This window comes from Leiobunum rupestre, chromosome 1 (assembly GCF_980474605.1).
Source record: "Leiobunum rupestre chromosome 1, qqLeiRupe1.1.hap1, whole genome shotgun sequence".
Classification (NCBI taxonomy): Eukaryota; Metazoa; Arthropoda; class Arachnida; order Opiliones; family Sclerosomatidae; genus Leiobunum; species Leiobunum rupestre.
In genome coordinates this window covers 10968034-10978555 of record NC_143384.1, presented here as the reverse complement: position 1 = coordinate 10978555, position 10522 = coordinate 10968034, and the positions used below count along the sequence as shown (strand labels likewise).

At 34.0% G+C, this 10522-nt stretch overlaps 1 protein-coding gene across 1 annotated transcript; it reads left to right on the top strand.

Annotated features, from left to right (window-relative positions):
- Positions 1-3619: 3619 nt before the first annotated feature.
- LOC149961083 (uncharacterized) lies at positions 3620-9800 on the top strand. The gene is made up of 3 exons (XM_090167575.1): positions 3620-3710; positions 8869-8974; positions 9496-9800. Exons 2-3 carry the CDS (start codon positions 8875-8877, stop codon positions 9726-9728), a joined length of 333 nt encoding a protein of 110 aa, XP_090023701.1. The 5' UTR covers positions 3620-3710; positions 8869-8874; the 3' UTR covers positions 9729-9800.
- Positions 9801-10522: the final 722 nt, after the last annotated feature.

Sequence of the window (10522 nt, the reverse complement as noted above, 5' to 3'; positions counted from 1 at the left end):
TGCGTAGGATTTCGTGATTTCTTGCTGGATTTCGTGATTTTTCCCCGGATTTTGGATTTCTTGGCGGATTTTTTAATTTTACCGGATTTCTTGTTTTTTTTTTATTTACCACCGAATTTGGTTTATTTACGACTTCAAGTTGGATTCCCACTATTTTATTAAGAATTGAAACTATCTCTTACCTAATTTAATGATTTTTTATTCGACTTATATAGGATGGTTTTGGATAATTTTGTGATGAGTAACGTTTTCTACTTTGAACGTCCATTAATTTTGAAATCGCTCAGACACTAACTTTTATTATGCTGGTTTTTTAATATTACTAGAGGTATGTTGCGGACGTTCGAGTGGGGTTTGATGGGAAAGCGGTTTGATTTTAGTTTTTTGTTTAAATTAAGTCGACCGACTGAAAAATCGCTTAATCTGTCTTTCCTTTTACAATCGAGGGTTTTACAAAGATCGAGAACGAAATTATTTACAAAGGAATATACAGAAAAAGTTTTTCGGAATTTACAGATTTATATTTAAATTTACACAATTTTAAGATTCAAATAGTTTTACACAATTTTATATTTATTTTAGGTTTAATTTTATTTTATTGAATTTCAATCAAATTTTTAACACTCCCGCCCAGGTAATAAATGCAAAGCGTGTTATTACCAACAATTTTAATTTCGATACTTGGCTTAAGTGATTTCTAGGGGCAAAGTGATTGCCACGACCGCCTGATATGGTTTCCCTTCGCGGTACGAAGAATGCAACTGCGATATTTTTTGTCACGTCCTATGTGAATTTCAGGGACAACTCCTAATTTCCAATATTGTTTTGGCACTTTGTTTTCGTGAATGAGCATTACATCTCCGGTCTGAATGTTAGCGAGTGCTATTTTGTTCCAAGATCACTCATAGTAATGTCTACCCCCAATCCCTCTAATTGACGCAAATTAACCTGAATTGTGTAAGGCCTTACCATCACGAGATTCATGAACAGGATTAAGTTTCATTAAAATTTTTCTAAGATTGCTAATTTAGGTTTATCAAAATTTTAAATTAATAATTTAATAGCTAGATCATAATTTGCATCAGATGCTTTTATGCCCTTAAGAGTCACTTTTGCCTCACCTTCTAAGTATGTCATTAAATAATCAAATTTCTCAAAATTTTATATTTTTTTCATTTTGTCCACTCCTGACCTGAAGCGACTCCAGAAGCTATCCCATTCGATGAATTTCCCGTTGTATTTCTGTATAGGTAGAGGCGGCAGTCTAATTTCCTCCCGCTCGACTTGGATGATGCGCTTGCTGTGCGGGTCCAGATTAGAGGTCGGCTGAACGAATAAATTAACCGGCAAAATTTCTATTAACCATAAAAAGTTGGGTAAATTGTTTTTATGAACATTTTATTCGAATAAACAACGATTTAACATGCAAAAATAATCGGTTTTTCGTATATTTTTTGGATAGTTTGCGGTTATGAATAAAAATAAATAATTGGATAATTTCTTATTCAAACGCCGACCTCTAATCCAGATGAAGATTTGTTGGCGTCTGGAAACCTCCTCCGTAGGGCGATTTTGATGCTTTCGATAAGTTCTTGGTACTAGCATATTTTTCGGCGTCTGAACATTAATAATGGCCATTTTGAACTCGCTCTAGCTTGGGACACCTTACCTTTTAATTAGTTCCAGCCTTTAAGCTTAAGCCTACTCAAGATATTGGTATATCCAATAATGCATGTAAACAATAATTAAAAATTGATACTTTCTATTCAACAGTAATGAACAATTTTTATTAAATCTATTTTAAGATTAACATTTTCACCGATAATTTAACGGTCTATAATAGGAAATGTGGTTAAGCCGTTAATTTAAGTATCAACTTTCCATTAAATAAAATACTATAATTTGACCGATTATTTTACAGTAATATTTAAAACGTTCATATAACTGTAAAATTACAGTAATATTACTGTTCATTAACGGTTATTTCTTAGGGTGAAGGCATTAAGTAGGTGATATTTCACTTATTGAAACGGAGAGAAGCCTAATTAGTAAAGTGAGCATATTCAAAGACTTCCGAACTGATCAGAAAAGAGTTAATTGTAAATCTAATCACTGACAGATTTTATCACGACTTAACCTATACTTGTACACTCGAATTAACTGAAAGCTATTGCCATTATTAAGGTTCACCTTCCTTTAAATTTAAGGTTATTTAATTACATAAGAGCTTCCTTTTTTATTTTACGAATTAGAAATGACTTCTTTAGATACCATTTAGCAAAATATATCGTCAATTTTTACTATATTGCCCTAATGTGAAAAAGGACATAATATTTAAGTTAAAAAATAGTTTAGTTTTAATGAGTTATTGAAAAAACATTATTTTAAATCTTTCGTCTAACAAGCCAAATAACCTTAAGCTGTTTAACTCGTCTTAATACGGTTAACGTACAGGCCTTATGATAACGGAGTTACTCAATTTTGATATTTTGCTTCGGAAAAAAAAATAACTTCTATTACCCTTTAACTAAAAAGGAATACATTAAGTTTTAACTAATTTTTGAAATATTTCTTCGGTTGTAGCCACTTGCATCTATATTTAATTAAATCAATGGAAACTATATCCAGCTACATGTATTATAAATCCAACTCTAACTTTCCAATTGCAGTTATCTAAAAAGAGAAGAATGGTGTCTGACGACAAACCTGAGTGCTCGATGACGTGGGTTAAGTCTTTCAATTGTTAGGAAAAATACCGCCTTATATTTTTTAAACGAATAATGAAACTGGATTACTACGTGAACAACATTCAATTGTTTCAAATCATATGCGCAATGCAGGGATAATACACTTCACTATGTTAACCATTTCGTTAAGTTTATCAAGGAATATTTAATAGATAAAAACAAAGTTAAGGAATATTTAAGTAGCTTACAACAAAATAATATAGAATTTAATTTAAAACAAATGCGTATACAAAAAATAACCCTCTTTTTAATAAATAATGATTAATTCGAAAATATGTTTATTTCTTTCAGTTATACCATAAGAAGTTAAAAATGTTTTACGTGTGTCAACTTTAACTTCATTGTGAGACATTTCTAGAATGAGCAGATATCGCTGCTGAACTTAAATCCACGGCATGAGGTTCAATTTAGGCTCTCCCCCTAATTATAATAGGGAGCAGTCCCACTGTGTTTTATATTTAATTTAAATAATGTCTCACAAGAGGCGATTAACTTTTTGGGTATGACCTATTAGAAATTACTTATACTAAATGACTTACTTTTAGTGAACAACTATCCACTCACGGTTGTAAGCTCCAAAAATTCGTTGTCAACTACTAATTGAATAAAGACCTGTATATTATGTATTATCAGATATGCCAGATTATCGCAACAAAATTAATGACGAATTGTTAATATCACAATAATAATATTAATCAGCAAGTGCATACGTCTTGGCATTATATAAATTGAAAGTAAAGGAAATAATCCTTGAAAGCCAGATACTCGTAAGTAATGTTCTAATTGATCTGACAAAAGTGGACAAGTAATGAAAATTAATGTATGAATTGTCAAGCAGTGTATTGAGAATTTTCATAATACTTTCCCGTTTAACCGGTGCTTTTATAAAAGGAACGGGAAAGACGATATTCAGTCTTGGTATCGCTGCTAACCCAAGGAGCGTTTTTCCTGAAAATTTAATAGGTAAACATTTTTCAAATATTTGGAATGGTAGAGTTTAACCGTAATTCGAGTAATATGGAACCACTTTATGTAAATTACTTATTTTTGACCAGTACATGCACAAATAATTATAGCTTACACACAATTGAGATGATTCTAAAGAAATTTAATTTATATTATACATTATTAAAAGGAATATCATTCGAAAAAAATTATAACCGTATTAGTTTTACTTCCCAAAATTACAACCATTTTACCATATTTTTGGTCAAAGGTTGTCGGATTTCTGTGTACATCATGAAGTATGTATTAAAATCCTTATATATTTAAAACTAACGAAATCTGGATACGAATGTTTTAAACGATGAAAATAAGTAGGATTTTCAGAAATATACTTATTGTGTATCTCACCCTAATATACAGGGTCTTTTTTTTGCTCGGAAAAGTGTTTTTTTTCAAAAACTATTTATAGTACCGATTTCAAATTTGGAAGGTAAATTCTCTATACCGGGGGACATCAGTTTGAGAAATTTGAGCGTTTTCGGTAATGTTTTTCACCAATTTTGAAAAATTATTTTTCGACCACTAGGTGCGAGATAAAAAATTTCTATTATAAAGTTGTAGGCCGTCATCGAAAAACCTTAAAAATTGTTCTCTCGACGAAAAACAACTTATTTATCAGTGAAAATTCGAGCTTGAAACATTTACAAGTTGGTGAAGCCAAATTACGATTGTTTGAAACGATAATTGAATACAAACGTAGTAGAGTTTTCACACTTGAAAAAATGTACACGTTTGGTTTTTAAATGCAGATATTTTATTCACATAAATTTTTACAAAACATTTTCAATAATATCACCATTGGCTGCAACACAGGTTTGTGCGCGGACAATTAAGTTCTCAAACGCTTTCTCTACCATTTCTGGTGTGACGTCTCGGCAAGCACTGATTATTCGTCTAATGAGTTCCTCCCTAGTTTCAATGGGCGTGGCGTATACCTTTGCTTTAACGAATCCCCAGAGAAAATAATCCAGCGGTGTTAGGTCAGGTGACCTTGCTGGCCAATGCACTGGACCATTTCTCCCTATCCACCTTTCAGGAAACTCGTTGTTGAGGTGCTCAGTTACTTGCCGGGAAAAATGCGGAGGGGCGCCATCTCGCTGAAACCACAACTGACGTCTTTCAGCCAATGGAAGGTCGTCGATTGCGTCACTCAGTTCGTTCTGTAGAAAATGTAAATACCTTTGGCCGTTGAGGTTCGTCGGCAGGAAAAAGGGACCAATCAAACGGTTTCCAACAAGTCCAACCCAAACATTGACCCGTTCAAATTGAACCTGGTGATGATATTCAAAACCCCAATGTGGGTTGATGTCAGACCAAAGATGGCTGGTTTGATGATTAAAGGGCCCATCTCTAGAAAATGACGCTTCGTCGGAGAACAAAACATGGCGCAAAAATTGTCTATCTTCTTGGACAGCATTTAGTAACCAGTTGCTAAATTCATAACGTCTTTGATGGTCTCCGTCAATTAGTCCTTGGTGGAGCGTAGCTCTGTATGGGTGATAGCGATTCTTACGAAGAATTTTCCACACACGATTTGCAGAACAACCCAAATCAGCAGCGGCGTTAGCGCAACTGTGACGAGGATATGCCACAAAGTACGCGAGTACATTGTTCTCGAAGTCTAAATCCGGTTGACCCAATCCGCGAAACCTAGGTTGCAAGTTACCAAATTGATTGAAATCGTGAATTGCTCGTCTTACTGTATTTACAGATGGTGCTCCATTTGGATGTCTTTCTGTGAAGATTTCAGTCACTCTTCTAAGGTTTTGCCCTGCTTCTCCATAGTAAATGGCAACTATCTCGGTACGCTCAGCTACTGAATAACGAGGCATTGTTCGAAATATTATCAAACACTGATAATAATCTCCCAAAGTTTTCCTTTAAATACCCAATGCATGTTTAGGATTGACCTATAGCCTCGTGTTTTTTAAATCCGGTCGTTTTTTTAACCAAAGTTTCAACTGGATTAGGTAATTCGGTTTCAATTATCGTTTCAAACAATCGTAATTTGGCTTCACCAACTTGTAAATTTTTCAAGCTCGAATTTTCACTGATAAATAAATTGTTTTTCGTCGAGTGAACAATTTTTAAGGGTTTTCGATGACGGCCTACAACTTTATAATATAAATTTTTTATCTCGCACCTAGTGGTCGAAAAATAATTTTTCAAAATTGGTGAAAAACATTACCGAAAACGCTCAAATTTCTCAAACTGATGTCCCCCGGTATAGAGAATTGACCTTCCAAATTTGAAATCGGTACTATAAATAGTTTTTGAAAAAAAACACTTTTCCGAGCAAAAAAAAAAAGACCCTGTATAATTAAATGTACTTGTGTATACATTTTCCTATTATTACAATTTATTTATTTTAAAAAGGCGTACAGAATATTTTTTAATTTCTTTCAAGTAATAATTTACCAACCATGATCCAACGTTTACAGCCAACATTTCTTACATATGAATAGACTAGCCGAGAAGCCCGCCATACGGGTGGGCCCTCAGCTAGTTGTGTGTTTCGAGGCACTCCATCCCAGTAAGGTCTTTCTCTGTCGACCCAAACCCCCAATGAGGCACCCTGTCCCCCCTTTTTCCCATGCCAGAATTACCGGGGTACCCTTTTCTCCCACAAAAATAACAAAAACCTCGCCTTTCTCTCTCGTCCCAAACCCCTCAGTAAGGCACCCCTACCTTTTTTCCCCATGCCAGAATTACCGGGGTACCCTTTTTCCGCACAAAAATAACAAAAAACTCGCCTTTCTCTCTCGTCGCAAACCCCCTGTACCCCTATAAACCCCTTGTACCCAATGACAGATTTGCTCCACCCTCATGACGAACAGAAACAAATACGCTCGTCCCTTAAAATTTGAAGATACATAGAACGGCGGAAAGGCCGGGAGTGTCGAAAAGCTTGCGGCATTCCTCCTCCTAGCTTTGACAATGTAACCTAGGGCTGCCCTGACTGAGTATAAAGACTCCGAGAAACCGAGCTTTATAGGTTCTCTCGACCACAGAATAGCGTGGAAAAAGAGGAGCCACTACTCATACGCGCAGATTTTACCACTCGGCCGGATTAACAGGGTAAGGCAGTCCCAATTTCCTTAGTGACTAATAAAAGGCCCGAACGTCGGTGGTTCAAGGTCGACTATAATTATTTCAGCGTGGGAGGCGGGGGGGGGGGGGGGGGGGCGCGATGCTGGCGCATCGCTATCTCTGCCTTTAGGCTAATTTAACCACTACCAGTAAAAAAGCGAAAGGCAGTCCCGCGCTGTCTTTCTCTTCGCCGCCCCGCCTTTGGCTTCATGACAGACTAAGCAAACATTCCAGAAAGCTCAGACGTACGACGACCAACGTACCAAGCGCTCCTTATAATATAGATTTAAAACTCTTCTAGCATTAAAGATAGTTTGATCGACTTTCAAACACTTTTGCAACAAATGAACTATGAATGTTATAAATAGAAAAAAAGGACGATCTATTTATTTAATCCAAGACTATAAAAGGGTGTCCACTAATAAAAAACAATACAGAGCTAATACTTGAAAAGTTATTTTGTCTAGAAATTTGATAATTTTAGATCGCATAGCACGTGCAGGTGGTCATTAGATAATTTAAAACTCAATGACCTTAAACCTTTTCCTGAAATGTCATTTAAAACTATATCGAGAACCGTTGGGCTAAGAGCCTCGGTTCCCATTAGGAAGGTGTGCGCCATTGCATTTTATGCCCCAGTGGCTCTGAACCGATGTTAATCTGCCAATATGAAGCTAATAAAATAATGTTGATTGATGACCTTCTTGTGTGGTGTTTATTTGTTTAGCTCCCTATTGGCCAATTTTCATCAGTTCATAGCCAGTTAGCCACGTGGACATAAAATGTGATGGCATACACTTTTCTATTTGAAACGGAGTCTCTTAACCCAACGGTTCTCCAGATAGTTTTTTGAATGACTTTCAGGACATGGTTTTAGTTCTTTGAGTCTTGTATCATCTTATGATCCCCTGCGCGTGCTATGCGATCTGAAAATATCTAATTCCTAGGAAAAATGTGTTTGTTTCGCGTATGGTATGGTTTGGGAAAAATTACTCCTTTTGAAATGATACTGGAGAGTGTTATCTCGTAGTGTAGGTGAAGGATAATTTTGGCAAGGACTTTAAAGATTATTAAAACAAATTAAATTTCCCTACACTTTCAAGTGAAGGAAAGGTAAATTACTTTCATATTATAGAAACTGGTGGCTCTAATGTAGTACCTGGATGCTACTATGGATGTCGTTTTCGGCATACCCTTTAACCTGGTTGAGGTTTCCGAATCTAAAAAACCGGGAATATAACTGCCAAAAATTTGCAACAGGGAAATATCCTTGGCTACTAGTCCTGGTCACTCGAATCTATCACGTCTACCGACTAATGTCCGAGGCTTAAAGAAAATTTAAAGAAATTTTCTATGATTGACCAAACGTAAGATAAAATATGAAAAGTTACATACCTTTAATATGTTTATAGACCGATATTTACGTATATGAAGAATTTTTAAAGAGTTACTAGAAATTTATTTCACCAATTAAACTGAGAAAACGCCTAATCTTCTCATCGGGTGATCAATTCAAAACATTAATATAGCGTTTGTATTTATAGATGCCAAAGTACAAATTATAAAACATTTTGAAATTATCGTAGATGATTTAGAGAAAATATTGCATCAAACTAATTGACTTGGGAAATTGATGCAAATATTCTTTCTCTATTTAGTCGGCTGCGATTTTAATGAAGTAAATCAGAAGTTTGGCATAATTTAATTCTCAAAGGGCACTTATTGCTATTTTTTAAGGTAATTTTATCTCGCTTCGACGTTATTTTAGTCGTCCCAAGAAAAATGTATGAATCAGCTAAACAACATAAGCAAAATTAAGTTTAGGTAAGCAGGTATATAAAAAAATAACTTTTTAGCAAATAATTTATTTAATACCACGTTCAATTTTTTAATTAATATAAAGAAAACTTTCAAAGTAATTGAGATCGGTAAAATTGTCGATATTTTTATTGTATTAACATTTTTTCTGGTTATATTTATCCATATAGTTCAAGAAAAAATTCTTAATTACAATTATTAATTTCAGAAAACTATGAACATGGACGCGAAATTGATGTTTACTACTTTCATGTTGATGGTTGTCTTTTTTGTCTTCAATCTGGAAATAGGGACTTGCGTCAATATCAATAGAAGTACGTATGAACATTGAAAATGGCAAAGAGCAATGTTTAGTTGTGAAATGAAAGTTTTTATTTTTATTTTTTTATTCATTTTGGTTATTATCTACCATTTTAATATGGATGTGAAAGTTCAATTGATTGACACTCGTTTTCATAATGTTGTATGTTTTTTAAGAACGCGAACTACGAAATAGGTTTTCGGTTTCTAGTTTCTAAATAAATGGAGATTAAGCTTACATCTTGATACTTTTGGTTTTTAAATAACACAATAATAAATTACAGAACACCTAAGTTAGCATTTCTAAAAAAGGTAGGGGCTCCAAAACTAGACAGTACATATTTCACAGAGGCCCTTACAAAGGTGAAACCTCGGTGTCTGTTTGTTAGTTAATCTGCCAATAGCTGTAACCTTTTATCCGTATGTGTACACTGATTAAGGAAAATAGTCAGTTCTCAACCTTAATTTTATTATCAATTTAAAAGAATTTCATTACAAAGTTAACCAATATATACATTGTGATATATTTCCAAAGAGGAGGACCATTTTGGTTTGAGGGCTAAACGAAATTCATTATCTGATGTCGACCAGGAACTGAACGAATGCTTGGAGGGGTATTGTTTTCCTTGCTGGGAAGCTGTTGATAATGATGCAGACTGCAATAAATGCGAAGATAAGCAATGCGACGAGTGTAACGAAGCCACAAAGAAAATCAACCAATGCAGTGAATGTCAAAAATGCTCCAAGAAATTGTCTGATGAAGAGTAGATAGAGTTGCCTAATGGAAAAATGTACGTGAAATCTTTAAATTTATTTAAATAAAACACTTTCAACCTAAAATTTAAAATCTAATAACAAAATTTTATTCACTACGAAATAAAATATTAGTTATCTTACCACCATAAGCGTTATCAGGTAGAAATTTAATGTAGAATTAATGAGATCTCTCCATTTTTTTATTAAAATTAATTATCAAGCACATACATCTATTCTCAATGTAGGCGGAACACTTATGTTCTATGAAAATAGAAGGCTAAGTTAAGATGTGTTCTTTCTCTACACTTTTATAAAATGTTTTATAAACGACACAACAATGAAAGTACACTTGTATGTAAACTTTTACATGTAGTTTACTTTTATAAATTTGTTTTGGGTGTTTAATGAAACTTTTCTTTCCATAGTTAATTATTATAACACATTTCGAGAGCCCATTCAATAAAACAATTTTAAAAAGCTTGAATTTTTTTTCAAAATTATAGTAAGAGTTAACAAATTTTAAGTAAAATTATTTTTCGTCAGAATATACATGATGGAAAAGATCAGACCAACACTTTATTGGACTAAATATCTCAAATCTATGTATCTCAAAACTGCCGACCAATGTAAGTGCATGTATGTAAAATAAGAAATAAGCCAGACCCCTTCATATAATTTGAAAATGAGTAGTTAGAGATGAAACTAAAGTATCTACATGTATAAGGGTACAACGCTTACATTTTACAAAAATTTTGTTGGTCAGATGGTGGGGCTTATGAAAATTAACAACCTTTGTTTAGAGGAAA

Coding starts and splice junctions, on each gene's coding strand:
- LOC149961083 (XM_090167575.1), top strand. CDS start 8,875: ATGAACATGGACGCGAAATTGATGTTTACTACTTTCATGTTGATGGTT. Junction 8,975..9,495: donor TTGCGTCAATATCAATAGAA/GTACGTATGAAC, acceptor ATATTTCCAAAG/AGGAGGACCATTTTGGTTTG.